This window comes from Chelonia mydas, chromosome 10 (genome assembly GCF_015237465.2).
Source record: "Chelonia mydas isolate rCheMyd1 chromosome 10, rCheMyd1.pri.v2, whole genome shotgun sequence".
In the NCBI taxonomy this organism is placed as follows: Eukaryota; Metazoa; Chordata; order Testudines; family Cheloniidae; genus Chelonia; species Chelonia mydas.
This window is the reverse complement of record NC_051250.2, coordinates 6,892,049-6,910,331: the sequence shown is the minus strand read 5'-3', so window position 1 is coordinate 6,910,331 and position 18,283 is coordinate 6,892,049. Positions and strand designations below refer to the sequence as shown.

At 52.8% G+C, this 18,283-nt stretch overlaps 2 protein-coding genes across 4 annotated transcripts in view; one reads left to right on the top strand and one right to left on the bottom strand.

Annotated features, from left to right (window-relative positions):
- The window catches only part of FAM83G (family with sequence similarity 83 member G), a 30,830-nt gene extending 19,656 nt beyond the window's left edge, over nt 1-11,174 (bottom strand). Inside the window, exon 1 of the mRNA XM_007060063.4 lies at nt 9,809-11,174. Coding sequence (XP_007060125.3) covers nt 9,809-10,297 — 489 coding nt within the window. The 5' untranslated portion in view covers nt 10,298-11,174. The remainder of the gene's footprint in view (nt 1-9,808) is intronic.
- Nucleotides 1-18,283, top strand: part of SLC5A10 (solute carrier family 5 member 10) — an 82,643-nt gene that overhangs the window by 47,221 nt on the left and 17,139 nt on the right. For all 3 annotated transcript variants that reach the window (XM_007060070.4, XM_043523225.1, XM_043523226.1), the window contains one exon: nt 16,284-16,391. In XM_007060070.4, coding sequence (XP_007060132.2) covers nt 16,284-16,391 — 108 coding nt within the window. The remainder of the gene's footprint in view (nt 1-16,283; nt 16,392-18,283) is intronic.

Genomic DNA, 18,283 nt, shown 5'->3' with positions numbered 1-18,283 from the left:
GGCTGTACTTTGCCTCCGGAGCAGGGACATCACACGGCTCTTTAAACACCTGCTTTCACATTCCTGCTGGGGAACTTTGCCTTCAGGAGCAAGGAGAGTTGGAACAGAGCTCCCAGGAGGAAAGGAATCTGGGTGGTTCACTCACTTCGAGGAGACGTTATGGTGCACGCCCACCCCTCATTGCCCCATTGGCTACCAGGAGTTGCTGCTAGAAGGGATATGTTATGCTGGGTCTTTTATTGCAGGCATCAAAAAGAATCATTTACAAATGTGTTCTCCCTTCTCATTTACCTGGCCCTTAGCAAGTTTCAAAGCCCTTTACGAGCAACAGTGGATGAATCCGCCCACGTCCCGTGTGCTGGGCATGGCAGTATGATCACTCCCATTTTACAGGTGGGGAAACCGAGGCAGAAGGGTTGACTGCCTGATTTGCAAGGATACGGAGTCCTCCTAGCTCCTGTTGACTTCAGTGGGGTACGTGGACTTATGAATATCAGGCTGTGAATGGCTCGCTGAGGGCTGGAAGGTGCCTCAATGTCATAGCCACAATTAGAACGGAGAGGCCCTGGTTTTCCTTTCACTGATAGCGGTATGAATCAGGAGTGGCTCCATCCCAGTTAATCAAAATGCATGCTGTAAATGAGGCCAGAGTCGGGCCCTGGAAAATTCCCAGTCCTGCTTTACTCCAGCACGATCTGGAGCCAGAACCTCCTGTGTCTTGAGCCCAGCTCTGACACCAATTTCCCCTTGTGCCTTTGGACAAGTCTCTTTAGGCATCTAACCCCTGGGAGTGAGATGCCTAAATACCTCTGAGGATATGGGCCTTAGGCTCTCTGTTTCACTCCTTCCACGTGGAACCTGAGACCCTGGAAAATGGGGATGCTAACACTTAGCCCCTGAGGGTTAGCTGCAAAGGGCTTTGAAAATGAAAAGAACAAAGTGAGTGCCAAGGAATAATCACCTACAGAATCTGTAAGGTGGGAAACGCCTTTACAAATAAAATCAGCGAGAAACAAACCCACAAACCCTACATGATGCAGGTCCCTTCTAGTGACTGCTGGCCACAGGCAGTGGAGTTGGGATGGGTGCCTCCAGGCAGCATGTGTCCTGGGGTCTTGATGTTGCAAGGTAGATGGTATTCCCAGCCCCGAAGGAAGCTCTGTCCTCTCTCCTCTTTGCATCGGCTGCTTGTTTCTGAAGGCAAAGCTCCCTGCCAGGAATCCGAAAGGAGGCATTTCTCTCTCTGCAGAGCAAAGTTGAGAGACAGCGCTGCAGCAAAGCAACTGTGGGCCTCCCAGTGAAAAAACTCAAACCCCTCAGCACGTTCTGGCCAGTTTGCCTTGTCCAGGTTTGCTCACTGCCCTGCCACAAATAGCAGGGAACCATCCGGCCAGTGAAATCGATTGGCTTGTGGGATAGCCTCCCATGGGAATCCCAAGTGATCTAGAACACTAGGCTGAGCAAAGCCCTAGACAATGGGCTGTAGGGAACAACTGGGGTCCAGCTGCTAGGGCAGCGAACCAGGTCTCTGGAGACCTGGCTCCATAGAGTTCAAGGCCAGGAGGGACCAGGAGATCATCTGGGCTGACCTCCTTTCTCTCACAGGTCATGAAATGTCGCCTTGGGTACCCCTGTATTGCACCCAGTAACATGTGTTTGGTTGACGCACATCATCCAGAAAGGACACCCAGTCTTGACAAGTTCTATTTCTGCCGTGGACGGGTGGTTGAACCGTGGGCAAGTCATGGCCCTGCCCTGTGCCTCAGTTTCCCCTTGTGCGCTCTTGTCCGTTTAGCTTGTAAGCTCTTCAGGCAGGGATTGTCTCTCGCTGTGTGTTTGCACAACATAGCCGAGCGCAAGGCGGGGCTCACGCTCAGTTTGGATCTCTAGATGCTGCTGCAAGAAAGATTGCACATGAGGACCATGATTGCAATTGGGTGTCAGCAGGGGGTGGGCGAGGTGGCCTAATAACAAATCATTTCCATCCCCCATTCCTGTGAGAGTTCAAAAGCACAGGGTCAAACCCTGCTCAAAGGTCCACCCGCAGGAACCTCCTGAAAGCAGTATGAGAAGGGCAAAAATTCAGCTGCAGGATTTAATCCGCAAAGAATGAAGTCCTGTGTGCTAGAGGAAGCAGGAGGCCGGCACTCTATGCTGATTACAGCCCTTCCCGAGGCGTGGGGCACAGCACTGGCTGCTTCCCCGACTCTGGAGAAAAAAGACTTCCTCTGAAATCCTTCCCCTTGTAACTCGGATAATCCGTTACTCCCCTGCAAAGGGACCGGTCACTGTTGCCTTTCTGACTTTGGAGCATTTGACAGTATAAAAGCATTATGCTGGATCCAAGGCAGTGGAGAATCGGACCCTTTGCACACGGCGACTTTCCCCTCTCTTCGCTGGTGTGTCGTCAAGACAATTCCCCACACTGAAATGCTTTCAGCTAGGTAAAAAAAACCCAAGTGGAGGAGAGCCCTAGATCCAAGCCCAGACAGTCTCCACTCCATAGCAGATTCCAATTGGCTCCGTTGTCTTCCCTCAATCCCAACTCGTTGGCGAGGTATTTAGAACATGCAGCCATGCAGCATTTTTGGATGGATCAGGTATTGAGAAACAATGGGGTGTTTTATCTAGGTCTCCAGCTCACAGTCCGTCTAAGGGACGTTGCTGTGCCAGGTACAAAACCCGTTCCCATCCAGGAAGCACAAGGGAGGTCAGAATCATTTCAGGGTGCTTTGATCAACATGTGAACTGTGGGATCATTTTTTATAGGGGAAATTGGAATTCTTATTAACCTACTTTCTGCATCATCAAAGACCAAAGTTTGGGCCTACTGCCTGTTTGTTTAATGAGCATATATTATCAGCCCAGAGTAAGCAGACAATTAGAGAAATAATGTGTTGGGAAAGCTATAAGTGGGATGACTAATATTAATTGTCTCTCTCACTTCTCTGGTACCTTTCATCGGTGTCTCATGAAACATTCTGCAAACAGTAATTAATTGAACCTCACAACTTCCTTGGCAGGTAGATAAGGTTGATTATACTAGAGATGAACCAGACCTAGAATCTCTAATGCAAACTCTGAGGGCAGATTCAGAAAACACTTCCTACAGTTTTGTTCCAGGCCAGTATTTTTGATACATTCTGATTTCAGCTCCGCTGGAGCCAAAGTCTTGTGAAAACAACTGATCGCTTGAGAATTCCCCCATTTGAGATGGGAGTACTCTTGAGCTGGTGAGGTTTTCAGCTGGTTGGGGTTAGAATCTCATGAGAATAGTCCGTGAGATTTCAATGCCATGTCAAAACTCAGGCCTGCTTTAATCCTGGTGTGTTCTTGAACCTGAATCCTGCCCTAAAACTAATCTGAATAGTGCCTCTTTGTCTCATGTCTATAGTATCCCCATTGTACAGATAGGGAACACTGAGGCACAGCGAGGTCATTCACCAAGTCACTGGAAGAGCTGGGAATAGAATCAGGGGTTCTGCATTCCTTCCTTTGCTTTAATCACTAGGGTATACTCCCACCCAGAGACAGGAATAGAGCTCAGGACTCCTGCCTCCACATCCATAACCACTTTTTCTCCTGGTTACCATTCCAACTATGTCCCAAAACTACATTTAGTCCCTAAACTCAGCAAAATGTTTAGCCATGTAGGCCCTGATCCTGCAGATACCTACATGAGGGCTTAACTTTGTGTTTGTAGGATTTAGTCCTGACTCCCATCCTGTCCCATAACCACTAGGCCAGCGGTTCTCAACCAGGGGTACGCGTACCCCTGGGGGTACACAGAGGTCTTCCAGGGGGTACACCAACTCCTCTAGATATTTGCCTAGTTTTACAACAGGCTACACAAAAAGCACTAGCGAAGACAGTACAAACTACAATTTCATACAGACAATGACTTGTTTGTACTGCCCTATATACTATACACTGAAATGTAAGTACAATATTTATATTCTCATTGATTCATTTTATAATTATGTGGTAAAAATGGGAAAGTCAGCAATTTTTCAGTAATAGTGCGCTGGGACACGTTTGTATTTTTATGTCTGAGTTTATAAGCAAGTAGTTTTTAAGTGAGGTGAAACTTCAGGGGTATGCAAGACAAATCAGACTCCTGAAAGGGTACAGTAGTCTGGAAAGGTTGAGAGCCCCTGCACTAGATAACGCTGCCCTGCCTGCACTTAGCACCCGGTGGGCATGCATCCCCCTCGTCAGACTGAATCAGCGCAGACAGATGCACGTAGCCCTGAACAAGCTCTGAGAAGCTGTAGTCAAAATAGCTGGAGTTTATCTTGAGAAAGCGAGCTGCTTCCCCCTCCGCCAAAGGAGAATTTGCTAAGTAATAAGAAAAGGAGTACTTGTGGCACCTTAGAGACTAACCAATTTATTTGAGCATAAGCTTTCGTGAGCTACAGCTCACTTCATTGGATGCATACTGTGAACTCCACAGTATGCATCCGATGAAGTGAGCTGTAGCTCACCAAAACTTATGCTCGAATAAATTGGTTAGTCTCTAAGGTGCCACAAGTACTCCTTTTCTTTTTACGAATACAGACTAACACGGCTGTTAGTCTGAAACCTGCTAAGTAATAAACACCCAGTGGAAGGGGTGTATGTCCTCCTGGCTTCCCGCGGAGCATGCAAACTAAGCTGATGGCTGTGCTGGCGTGTGCCCGAACTTTGCTCTTATGTACACATCTAGCAGCCCCGGCGTTTTGCTTTGGTGTTGGGATTTTTCTTTCTTTTTCTTTTTAGTTCGGAATGGGCCAAATGTGCTCAGCCTCCAAATTGCGGCTGACATCAGGGCTCAGTGCTGAGTCTGCACGAAGGATTGCTATCCTAAGCCAGGGAAAGAAAGGCCGCTGTGCTTCCCAGCTGCTTCAGAGCCAGACGCAGGGCAATGCCCACCCAGAACATGAAGCAACAAGCTGTCGGCAGGAGACAGTCACGTTGGCTGTAATAGGAAATTCCAGATGATGTAGGTAAAATGCCTTGTAGCACTTTTTCCATTTCATCATGGGATGACCCAGATGATCTAAGTGCAGTTAGAAGAAAACCTCTAAAGCTAGAAAGCGGCAACCGTGGGTATGGCAGAGAGAAGGTCTGACCTGGCTAACTTTGCAGGGATAGCAACTGCAAGCCTGCTCCACAGCTGATGGGGCTGCTACACCCCTTTACACCAGGTCAGGATCTGGCTCAGACTCTCTTGAGTGGCATAAACAATGGAATGACCAGAGAAATCCGGCTGCTCGTAAACTCCTAATAATCCCCATTCCTTTTAGAGCACCTTCTGCTCTAGGATCTCAAAGCACATCATGGAGGGCAATGAACAGAGTCTCACGATGCCCCCTGCATGGGAGACTATCCTCATCAGCTGGGGAAACTGAGGCACAATGGGGCAGTGACTTGCCCATGGTCACACTGGGAATCTGTGGCACTGCTGGGAGCAGAACCCAAATCTCCTGAGCCCTTCTTGAGCAACTGGATCATACTTCTTGTCTCTCCCACTCCCCACCCCTCTGCACAAATGTTGCTCCCCAGCTAAATCAATCTGAAAGGCGCTGAAATGGTATGCCGTTGCAAAAGGATCCCCCTCCCCGCCATGCATGCATCTCTGCTCTGTCTGGAGCAGGGATTCCTGCTGCTGCGAGGCTCCAATGCAGCCTCTTTATTTCCCCCCTCTGGGAGCTCAGTGTGCGGACGGGGCAGTGGTGAACATGGCCAGGCCCCCACGGGTGCTTGGTCCATCCCGACGCGCACACACAGGGATGGCGACAGGGAGGCGGCTGGACAGCAGCGGCGCCAGCGCTCATGATGTCCATGAAACGCGGTGGCAGCGTCCCAACCAGCCAGGCCGCCTCCAGCAGCCGGACGAAGGGGTCCGGGCCAGGGGCCCAGCCGCAGGCAAGGAGTGGGAATGCAGAGCCCATCTGCCTGGTGGGATGAGTCAGAGGGAAGCGACCAGAATGCAGAGCCAACAGGGAGCGTATGATCCAGGGTCAGGGACGATAGGCCAGGCCCAAAGACAGGACGTTCTCCCTGACGGTGAGGGGATGCTTTGCCTGGGTCCGTTCGCCCCGTATTCCATCTCCTCCCGCTAGGTCTGCCACGCAGCGATCGAACAGGTGCAGAGCACCACCCGGCTGGGCTCCGCCTGCGTCACGGAGTCAGGGCGCAGGTGGGCGACCGCAGTCCATGGCCCGTCGGGGGGAGTGCTGGCTCGAAGCCCTCCCTGGCTTCGTGTTCGCTGCCTCCTCAGGGGACTGCACCCCGTGGCCGAGGTGTCGACCCGTCCGCCTGGCCCTAGCACCCTGCAGAACGCTGGACCACGCTCCACAAGCTGGGGTGTGGCTGTTCATTAGGCAACCATGGGGATCCGCATTCCCGCACCCCCCAGGGGCAGCTCCCGGGACGTCGGCTGCAGTAGAAGTCGGAGGGACTTGGTCTAGCCCTGCGTCGTGTGAACAGAACGCTGCTTTGGCTCCAAACACCTCTGGGGGCATGTAGGGCCAGGCCAGAAAGCTTTATACCAGGGGCGCAGGACAAAAACGACTCTCTTGGATCATCCCCCTGGAGCCCCAGCTTGTGCCTTCAGAGCCGAGCGTACAAGGGGGGGAATGGGAAACATTCTCCCCTCATTTTTGGGTTCCTTCAACCAGCCCTTCCTTCCCTGGGAGACCCCAGCTCGGCTGCGACGACAGCCGAGCGGGCTGAGAGGGGAATTAAGCGCCTTCCTCCCCCCATCCCAAGCCAGGCTGAGGCCCACTCAAACGCAAAGCCGCTCTGCTACCGGAAGCACGTGCTGAGTGAGAGGTTTTCAGTCTGGTTTAAAGATGGCTCCCCTCTAAACTGGTTTCAGACGCTGTTTGGCTGGCGGCGAGGACTGATCATGGCACGTCTGAGAGAGCGAGGCCCCGGCCGCACCCGGCAGCCCGCGTTCAGAACTGGTCCAAACGTGTTCTCAGATCATGCTCTCTGCCTGCTACGGGGCCCGCTGGAAACCCGCCCTCTCCAAATACACAGCCCTCTGGCGACAAGGGCCTTGAAGAGACACTCGGTGTGGTTTATATTTGGATGAAGATTGGCTGTTATTCCCGTTGGGATCTAAAACATCAAGGAAGCTCCCTGCCTTGCTCTTCTGACTGAAAAGCAAGCAGGGGAGAAGGCAAATGCTCAGGTCATGGGACCTCTGTGGCTGCTGATCCCCATTGTCCGTGCAGCACACACGGTGCAGCCTGCAGGGAAGGCTCTGTGTGTACGTCTCAGACTACGCCTGGGGGAATTTTGCGCCCCTGCGCACCTGCAGAATTTACGCCCCCTGCAGATTTCTTTGGTTCCCCGCAGAAAAATGACTTTCTGATGGGGAAGCAAAGAGAAACCACAAGAGTGGTCATGAGACCCTCCCCAGCAGTTTGTTTCAGGTGCCCAGGGCACAGTAAACCACTGTGGGGCAGAGGGCAGGACTGGGGAAGACCCAGCTGGTGGCTCCTACCCTCTGCCAGGCTCAGCTGCTAGTCCAGGCAGGGCTGGAGGAGATGGGAGTTCCTCTTCCCCTGCATGGCATCCGGCTCTGTGTCAGACCCACCTCCAGATTTCTATCCCAGCTGCAGGAAGCTCTGCAAACCTCCCCCCACTGGGCTTCCTTCACCCATCGCTCCTCAGCTGCAGGGGGAGGGATCCCTGTACAGGGAGCTGCTTCCCCATCTGCCCAGCCCCGTGCAGCCAGACCCTCACATACTGACACCCTCCTGCTGAGCCTCACCCTCCCTACACTCAGAACCCCCCCCCAATGAGCCCCACTCCTTCTTCACCTGAACCACCCCGATGAGCCACCTGGATCCCCACCCCACAGAGCCCCAACCAGCTGCACCTGGATCCCCACCCCACTGAGCCACACTCCCCAGCTTCTGGATTCCCAAATGAGCCCTCCACATCCAGACCCCTCCCTGCTGAGCCCCAACCACCTTCACCTTGACCCCCCCTGCAGAGTCCCATTACTGTTGCACCCAGAACCCCCCAACAAGCCCCTGTGCATCCAGATCCGCCCACTCCCAGATTCCCCACTGAGCAGCCCGCACCCAGATTGCCCCACATGGAACCCTCTCAATCCACACCTGGATTCCCCCCACACTGAGCCCCTCTACACTTGGATCCTTCCTTGCTGAGCCTGCCTGCCCCACACCTGGTGCACCTGGCACAGGGGCAGGGCTCTGGGGTGTTTCTGGGGCAGGTCTGGTCCTTGCAGCCTCACCGCTGAGTCCGTGACCTGGGGGCGGGGGATTGCACAGTCATCTCCCACCTCTGTGCAGGCAGTGGTCTCTGCTCCCCTCTGCCATGCTGGAGCCTCCACATTTATTTGACAAATAAAATTTGCAGAATTTTGAAGATTTTTAAAATATTGTGTGCAGAATTTTTAATTTTTTGGCACAGAATGCCTTCAGGAGTATCAGGTGGAAGAGTTTCCATACTGGAGGAAAGTGCCAACTCATGGCCCTCCTCTTTCACCCCAGCGCTAAGGTGAGGTAGGTCGGAGTCAGTGGGGACACTGAGGCAGGGACAGGTCAAGGCCAAGGTTGGTCAAAGTGGACACTGATTTTGGAGACACCTACTTTTCCGAGGGGCTGAGGCCCCCCAGCTCCCGACGCGGCGCAGTCATGCAAATCACTCACCCCAAGCTGGGGGGCAGCAGAAGTCTGAGGTCACCTTTGAAAATGTTGGCCTGATGGCTAGCCTGGAGTCACACAGCCAGGCTGGGGCAGAGCCCCTCTTTGAGCCTGAATCTCCATATGTGGCATCATTGGACACCAAGGCTCAGCGCCTGCTCAGTCCCTGCATTATTGAGGAGGGGCGTTCCACATGCTGGTCCCAGGAGGCCCTCCGTACACAGCCCTCATTTCCTTAAACATACCTGTTCTACCTGCTTCCACCACTTCCCCCATCCCGATCACCCTCCCTCTGGGTGAAGACACTTCCCAGACCAGTCCATCTCCGTATCACGACTTCTCCATGTGCCATTCACTGCCCTCCACCAATATATTGTGGCTAAGTTGATCTCAAGGTCCTGATCAGAGCATTATTTCATGCCAAGATGCAGCAAAGCAGCTTGTTTTCATTTTTGCGAAGGCTGGATGTAATCAGGTGTGGGACCTTTTCCTTGGGGAGGGTCTTACCGAAAGTCTGCTGCAGAAATGGGGCAGATATTGTTTTTGATCAAACTTTCCTGGACTGTGCAAGCCACTAATCAATTTTGCATCATCTGTTAACCAGGATGAAATTGACAAGGACTAGCAGGAAGACCTTGGGCCAGATTCAGCCCTTATGTAAGCTGGTGCAATGCCAGCAACCGTCACCTGTTCACACCAGGGCAGAATTTGAACCCTTGTACTCTGCGGAGCCACGTGCGGTTCCCTGGGGCCCTGGAGATAATTATCAGGGGAAAGCTGATACTTTGGGCTTGGAGAGAAGTAGCAGCTCAACGAGTTTGTGTTTTCTTATCCCCACAGCCTCTGGGTTGCCAAGGGTCCAGGGCAGTCAAAGAAAAGATTCCCATTGCTTCCAGGGGAAGCTGGATCAGGTTTCCAGCTCTTTCTCTCACCTGCAGCAAAATCTGAGCCATAAGTATGGGTGTGAAGCTTAATGGGGAAGAACAGATAATACACAAGATTGGCCCCTGCAGTCATCACTCAGCCAAACCTCCCCTGCAGGGCACTGGGGTGAGGGTTGCCTGGCTGAGGAGGACTTTGGGATCTGACCCGCTCTGGACAGCTGAGTTAACTCGTGCTCTAACAATCAGCATGCATCTCACCTTCTGAGCCTGGACAATCATCTTCCTGACCACCTCCTTGATGTGCGCTTGCCCGTCGATGGGCGGCTGCATGTACACCGTGGCCCTGGTGACTCCCCGGTAGGCGGCGGTCTCGGGCCAGCCCAGGTCCAGCTGCGGGATGGAGCGGTCGGATCTCTGGGGCCAGTACTGCAAAGAGGGCGCCAACTCTCCCTCGCCCCCTTGGCTGGTGCAGTCACCGTCGCTGTCCCCGGCCCCGTGGCGTGGGATATACTCCGAACCCGGGTCGTATGTTTCCAGCGACTCCATGATCTTTTTAAGCTCCAGCTCAGAGAGGAAGTCCCGGATGCTCTCTTTCTTGAGGACCTCGTAGAAGGCCTCCGGCCCCTTTGAGACCAGGGCTTCCAAAGCCAGTCTCTGCCCCTCGCTATAGAAGAACTCCGGCTTGGATTCGCTGGATCTCCAGTTGACATGACTGTCATCCAGACACTGCACCTGGGAGAGAGCCATAGCCCCAGCAAAACGTCAGACACAGAAGGGAGCTGGTGACACCAGTGAACGCTAGACCCTGACAATAAATAAGAGTTAATTATTTCCTGTTTATAAATAACTTAGCTTTTTTTTCTCCTTCTTGTGTTAGACACAGCAGCAGGTCCCCCCTCTCCTTCCTCCGGCTGGCTTGGCTTCTCCACAAAGTGCTCCCACACTCTGCCTCAAGTCTCCTGCCTCTTTGGCTATTTCCGCTCAGGAGATGCTGGCTTGGTTTCTCATTTACTCATCGGCTCTGCCCAGCCCAGGAGACCTCCGTGTGAGACAAAACCAGAGAAAAGCTGATTCTTCCTCTGACTCCCAGGTCTCCAGTGCTGCCAGCCAGGTGACAGGCGACTCGCTCGCACGCACAGACGCTTTGATAGGGGCACAATCCCTTGGAATCTTCTACCACCAGATCCACTTCCCTCTCGCCGCCTGCCCTTCCCCACAATGAGACTATAGAATAGAATAAAATAAAATACAAAGGAAAATAACCGTTTAAAAAAATCCAGAAAATCAGATAGGCAGCAGCCGTGGGGGTTTCTCTGTCTGATTCTTCCTGTCTTTATTTCTCTTTCCCTTGATCTGAAGTTCTCCAAATGGGATCAGCCGTTTTATTTCGCTGCAGCAAAATCCTGCCTGTTACTGCCTGATCAGTTTCTCCAGGGTTCCTGGGGCCGGAAGCTGGATTCTTGTAGGGCTCTTGCCGGTAGGCAGTGTGGACATGGACAGGTAACAGCAAGAAAGGAAAAGAAGAGGGAAAAAAAAAAAAAAAGAGTGATTCATAGCTCCGCCCTGCCCCACCTGCAATCACATGCTGCTGTCTTCAAACATTCCCAATATCTGCCTCGGCCATTAACCCCTTCGGGGGAGCGCACACGCTTGCAAAGCCAGCCCTAGGCAGGAGGAGCACAGGAAGCTGATTCATCAGCCCTGCCAGCTCCAGCTCCCAGCACTGCTTCCTGGATCTTGCTCTGATGAGCAAAGGAGAGGGGCTGTCTGGGGCTTTCACGCTCTCGCTCCTGGTTCGTGGATTGCCAGCTCTCTGGGTGTGTTGGTACGGTGCCCAGCTGTGGTCCTCGAACTACCACCAGCTCCTGGAGCACTGCCTAGCCTGACTGGCTGAGCAGGCTGAAAACTGTCCTTGGAAATGGTTATTTGAGTGGAAAATGGGGGGTCTGAGGACAGGATGGGTTTGAATTGCCATGAAAACAAAACAAAGCCCCCAAGCCTAAAAGGTTTTCAGTGGTTATGAAAAATCAAAGGTTTCTGTGGGTACTATCCCACTCCATTTTCGGACCGGCTCTAATTGTTAACCCTTGCTGTACCAAGTACTACCAATCCTGATGGCAGCATTGGAACCCAGGGCCAACAGTGCTAACAGGATGAGTCCTTACCAACTGAGCTAAGAGAGTACCTCCTGTAGCTAGTAGCTATAGTAGACTTTTATCTTTTTAGGTGAACCAGCCTCTAAGGGCGGCTACAAGTTCATGTGCTTCCTAGAACGTGCTGCAGGAGAGTAAGTTAAATGAACAACTGGGAGAAAGAAAGAAAGAAAGAAAAATACCCAGGCTTTGTTAATGGACTGTGACAAAATCCCTTTGAGACTGTTCACTCTGAATTCAGCCAACTCTAAGGCAGCGGTTCTCAACCTGTCCAGGCGACTGTACGCCTTTCAGGAGTCTGATTTGTCTTGTGTATCCCAAGTTTCACCTCACTTGAAAATTACTTGCTTCCAAAATCAGACACAACAATACAAAAGCCTCGCAGCACACTAGTACTAAAATTGCTGACTTTCTCATTTTGTCTGTATGAAATTTCAGTTTGGAAGGCTCACGAGGAAGGCTCATACAATGCCTTTTATTGGACCAGCTGCTAAGGGGAAGAGGGATCCATCAGGTCATAAAACCTACAATGGGATCACACGGTCTTGGGGAAGAATCTATTTGAACGAAGCATCAATTGGAGAAGACGTGCATGGTCCAGTGGTCTGATCCCCAGCTCGTATAAAGCGTCTGGCCCTTAGCTTAAAGCTTGAATGTACTGTACTCTATGGAGTTACTTAACCCAGGATGCATTTGGTGGTGGTAGTGGTAGTTATTTGTATTTCCGTCGTGCATAGGAGCCCCAGCCGCGGAGCAGGACTATTCTCTGCTAGGCGCGGTACAGACACACAACAAGATAGGCTGCCCCGAAGCCCTTACACTCTAAGACAAGAGACAGCAGGTGGACACGGGCAGACAGATGGGGGAGTACAAGGAATCAAATGAGAGGGTGTCTAAGCACACCAGTAACCTAGAAAGTTTCTGGGAGGCTTCATGGCAAAGGAGGGATGTGAAGGAGGATAATGAGGTGGCCTTATGGATGTTTATAGGGTTCTCCCAGGTGTGGGGGGGAACTTGGAGCCAGCACAAAGGGGATTGCTTGAAAGATTAAGACTGGGTGGAGGGATAGCTCAGTAGTTTGAGCTTTGGCCTGCTAAACCCAGGGTTGTAAGTTCAATCCTTGAGGGGGCCATTTAGGGATCTGGGGCAAAAATTGGGGATTGGTCCTGCTTTGAGCAGGGGGTTGGACTAGATGATCTCCTGAGATCCCTTCCAACCCTGAGATTCTATGACATCTGGACTAAGTTCTACATCTGGGGGTTCAGGTCACTAGTTTATGGGCTAATCTGCTCGTTGGGTACTAAAACAGCCATCTGCCCATCCCAGAGCTGGGCCCCTTCCCTTAGGTGCCCATAGGCAAGAATGGGGCCCGTCCAGGCTTTTGTGTCTGCAGTGAAGGATGTGGGTTGGAAGACAGTGGAGCTATGCCACTTTCTGGCCCTATGTTTGGTTTCAGTCACTGCCTGCCCCTGTGTGGGACCCAACCTGCCCCCTTTCTAATGGCCCCATGGCCCAGGCTGTGGCTTGTTTGGAACCATCCTGTGTTCGAGTGTTTGTTGGAGCTCTGAATGCCTCTGTGTGGGGGGTGTTTCCTACATCCATCAATTACTTCTGATGATTATTTTATTAGCCACCTACTTGGTAGGGACGAGTTAAACCCGTGCCAAGAGCCAGGGCGGGCGCCCGCATGGCTGGTGTTGCCCAGATGAGTGTTGTGATCAGGCACCCTCCACCCATTGCCGCCAGGCTGCCGCCTTTCCCCATCGCTGGCTGAGCTGAGCTCCGCCCCTGCTGGGCTTGGGAAGGGAAGTTGTCAATCTGTGCCATTCAGCTGCAGCTCAGGAGTTCGGGCCTCAGGAATTCGTAGTATTTATTTTTGCCTCCTCGGGATCGATGACCTTGACCCAAATCCAGGAGCAGCCTGTAGCTAGCCCGAGGGAAGAAGACAATGCCCCTTTAGTTCGGTAGGGGGTCGCACAAGCTGGGCCCCGGTCTAGCCCTGAGATCGTAACGCATCCCACGCCCTGAATAGTCTCCTTGATCCTGCCCCATTGAAGTCAATGGGAGTTCGATCACTGACTCCTCAGGATCGGGCCCTTAAATCGGCCCTCCTGCTTACCCGCATCTGCCTTGTTCGCCCTGCTCTGATTACAGCTGAGAGAGACAGCCAGGGCTGCTGTTCCCTGCGAGCTAGAAGACTTCCCTTCCCTGGCTCCAGGAGTCCAGGCGCCAGGTTTGAGAACCGCACAGCTCGCTCAGCAAACTCAGACAGAGCTAACAAACGGGACCAGCCTTGGGTCCAGAAAAACTGGAGGCAGAGTTAGGAGTAAAGGGTGATGCTAATTAGAGGACAGGCCATTTTGGTTATTCATTAGCTTTTCATCTGAAACAAAACTGGAAATCGCAACGTGAAGCATCAGCACACGAGGGGCCTGGGATCTGTGCTTAGCTCCGCCACTGACCTGCTGTCTGACCACGGGCCTGTCACTTCACCTCCCTGCGCCTGAGATTCCCCATCTGAGAAATCCTGGGCTATGGCGAGGCTTCGTTAACTCCTGTTTGCAATTCACTGTGGTGAAAGGAGCTGTGGGCGGGCAGAGCTTATTGTTTTGGCTGCTTCATTACTAGTGCTGGACTAATACGAACAGAGCACTTCGCCCTTCTGGAGTGCCGTCGTCCATCCAAGGAGCTCAAAGCCCTTCGCAACCATTAATTAAAGCAGCTTTTTACAGATGAGGAAACGAGCAATTCAGCAACTTGCTCATGAGCACACAGGAGAGCCAGGACTAGAACACCAGGTTTCCAAATGCCCAGACCCACCCCAGCTCTAACCATTATCCCATCCTGCCTAACCTGGGTTTGCTGGCTACAGACGGCTTGTGAGCTGCAGAATCTGGCTCGGAGTCTGCTCACCTGCAAACGTGAGGGCTTGCTCAGCTCAGTTTTCCCATCGGACTCCAGGAGGAGTCTGGCCTATTCTGTTCTTCTTATTTCTAACAGGCATCTATGCTGCTGACAGGCCAGTCCTGCTGTGCCTGTCCATGTTACCCCTGCCTGAATATTTAGGGCCAGTCAGTATAAGAAGTGCTGGGTGTGGTGGGGAGGAGGAAATGGCCTCTTTGCAAAAGTCCTTTAAACAGTCTGTACAAAGATCAGTCATGGTCTGGAAGGATGGAGACCTGTCTCTGCTCCGCCAGTCTGGTTTGCCGGAGAGCCTTGGATCCAAAGGCCCAATCCAACCAGCACTGATGTTCCAGGGAGTGACTCTAAAAGGAGTTAGATATGGGGAGTGGCTGAGGGTCATAAAGGAGAGGTGGAAATGAGTGTGGGCTACTCCCTCCCTTTGCTGAAAGGATTAAGAGGTGTGAAGCTGTAGATGGATGCGCTGATATTTACGCCCTTCGTTCCGTTCCGTCAGTTCGGTCCCGTGATTTGCAGTGACGATAAAAAAGGACTCAATGCCCACGTAAACCCCTAAATAATTCACACGCTGGTGCTGGGTGCTGGGCCCTTTGGGCCTCTGCCCTCAGAGACATGACGGGAGCTGCTGCGTACTGATTCGGTTCCAGTGATTATCACAATGCCAGCTTGATGCCCCAGCAGTGACGGTTTTGAGTCAGGACACTGGGGGGCTGTAATCCTTTGGTCTAATTTTGGCAGGTGGGTTCAGTCTGTGGGTGCGGGGGGCCCATGATGTGCAGGGGGTTGGACTAGCTGATCTGATGGTCCCTTCTGGCCTGAAATGCCACGACACCGGCAATCACACCGCACTTTGCCAGTCCTGATCCTAACGAACGGATGGAGTGATGCTGAAGTGGGTTAGGAGAGTCCCGGTGATACCGTCCCAGGTCAGCTCAGAAAACTGTTAATAGACCATTGCTTCTTTCTATCGATGACACTTATCCGCTTCCTGTCCCCCCATTACCACAGGAGCTAAGCACCCCACAGGCTGTCATGTAATCATCCTCATCATACCCCTCTGAGGCAGGGCAGTGCTATTATCCCCATTGTATGGATGGGGAAACTGAGGCCTACCAAGGCTAAATGACTTGCCCATGGTCACACATCTGGTGCAGAGCAAGGAAGAGACCCCCAGGTCTTCTAGAGCCTAGGCTAGTGCCCCTAACAATCAGGCCACCCTGCCTTTCTTTCATTGCTAAGCCTCTGGTTCAAATCCAGTCCAGGACAGTAGCGACCAAAGGTTACTATCTGGTGGCAGGGGCGGGGCTCAGTCCAGTGCCCGAAGACAAGAGTCCCCGTTACCAAAATACTGATTGCCAGCCTTGTTGGCAGCCCAGGATGAAACAGATCCTGGGGAATGACACTTCACCCTCCCTGCCTTCGCAGGCGTCCCCCCGGGGCAGGGCTGTGCCTGTCGGTGGGGGAAGCTTGCTCGGTAGCTGCTCTGTGGGCAATCAGGACCCAGCTCTGCTCTCAGGCCTGCAGCTGGAGCTCCTGTGCGAGCCCTTCCTGGGGCAAGGGCTTGTTCTCTGGTCACGCTGCGGCTCCCTTCACCTGGAGCGGCTCCGCAGCCGGGTGCTCTCGGCGAGGTCGAGCTGCTTCTCTCCGTGTCGTTGCAGACGCCGTCAGCTGTGTCGATCCCGACGAGTGCGTCCGAGTGTGCGGGTCCGAGGTGGGCTGCTCCAACATCGCTTACCCCAAGCTGGTGGTCGAACTGATGCCCAGTGGTAAGTCCGGGCCACGCTGCTGGCAGTGCCTGGCCATGCTGACGGTCTTGCGTGCCCGGGTGTGTCCTGTGGGGGGTGGGGCTGCTTCCTTTTTCCAGCCATGCCCAAGGGAGCGCTCTGCCAACAACAAAACCACCTGACGGCCTTGGGGCTTCCCACTGGAGGGTTCCAAATGAGGAAGCGGAAAGCGTGACAGCTGGGGAATTAGCCAGGCTGTTCCAGGCCCTGGCAGGATTACAGCTGCTGCTGCATTTAGCACCCTGCTGGCCACCCCCCGCGTGTCCTTCCTAGGCCCAGGAGAGTGAGTTTGTTTGGGGGGGGTGTGGGGGGGGAGAAAACCGGGATTTGTGCTGGAAATGGCCCACCTTGATTATCATACACATTGTAAGGAGAGTGATCACTTTAGATAAGTTATTACCAGCAGGAGAGTGGGGTGGGGGGAGAGAAAACCTTTTGTAGTGATAAACACCCATTTTTTCATGGTTTGTGTGTATAAAAACATCTTCTGTATTTTCCACAGTGTGCATCCGATGAAGTGAGCTGTAGCTCACGAAAGCTTATGCTCAAATAAATTGGTTAGTCTCTAAGGTGCCACAAGTCCTCCTTTTCTTCTTCCTAGGCACTGATAACAGTCACCTCTTTGTTTCCCTTGCTGTAAAACCACACGTCATTGAAATAAGTGCCTGGTCGAATCCAAGAGCACAAGGCGTGGCAGGGGAATGGGATCTCCCTCCTGTAGTGAGATCAGCAGTCCCTTCCACGCTTGGGTGAGCCAGGCCAGGAATCGGGGGATCCTCACTCGGCGAGCACCACAGCCTGGGTCTGCGACCAGAACCCTCCCTTTATACCCCTTGTTCCTCCCCGGCCCTGTCTCTTCTCTCCCTCCAAGGACGTTGCACTTGGGTTGCACTGATTCTCACTTCGGAGGAGGAGGTGGGCCAAGTCGCTGGTTTAGGATACCTGGCCCCGCAGGTCCCGGTCCCCAAGAGGGGTGACATCAAGCACCACGGATGCGTTGGCAGGAACAGGCGTCCAGCCATTGTATAATAATCCTTTGTTATAGAATCATAGAGGATCAGGGTTGGAAGGGACCTCAGGAGGTCAGCTAGTCCCACCCCCTGCTCAAAGCAGGACCCATCCCCAACTAAATCATCCCAGCCAGGACTTTGTCAAGCCGGGCCTTAAGGATGGAGATTCCACCGCTTCCCTAGGTAACCCATTCCAGTGCTTCACCACCCTCCTAGCGAAATAGTGTTTTCTAATATCCAACCTAGACCTCCCCCACTGCAACTTGAGACCATTGGTCCTTGTTCTGTCATCTGCCATCACTGAGACCAGCTGAGCTCCATCCTTTTTGGAACCCCCCTTCAGATAATTGATGGCTGCTATCAAATCCCGCCCCCCACTCTTCTCTTCTGCAGACTAAATAAGCCCAGTTCCCTCAGCCTCTCCTCATAAGTCATGTGCCCCAGCCCCTGATCCTCCACTGGACTCTCTCCAATTTGTCCACATCCTTTCTGTAGTGGGGGCCCCAAAACTGGACACAATACTCCAGATGTGGCCTCACCAGTGCCAAATAGAGGGGAATAATCACTTCCCTTGATCTGCTGGCAGTGCTCCTACTAATGCAGCCCAATTTGCCGTTAGCCTTCTTGGCAACAAGGGCACACTGTCGACTCGTATTCAGCTTCTTGTCCACTGTAATCCCCAGGTCCTTTTCTGCAGAGCTGCCGCTTAGCCAGTTGGTCCCCAGCCTGTCGCAGTGTCAGGGATTCTTCCATCCTACATGCAGGACTCTGCAGTTGTCCTTTGTTGAACCTCATCAGATTTCTTTTAGCCCAATCCTCCAATTTGCCTAGGTCACTCCGGACCCTATCCCGACCCTCCAGCAT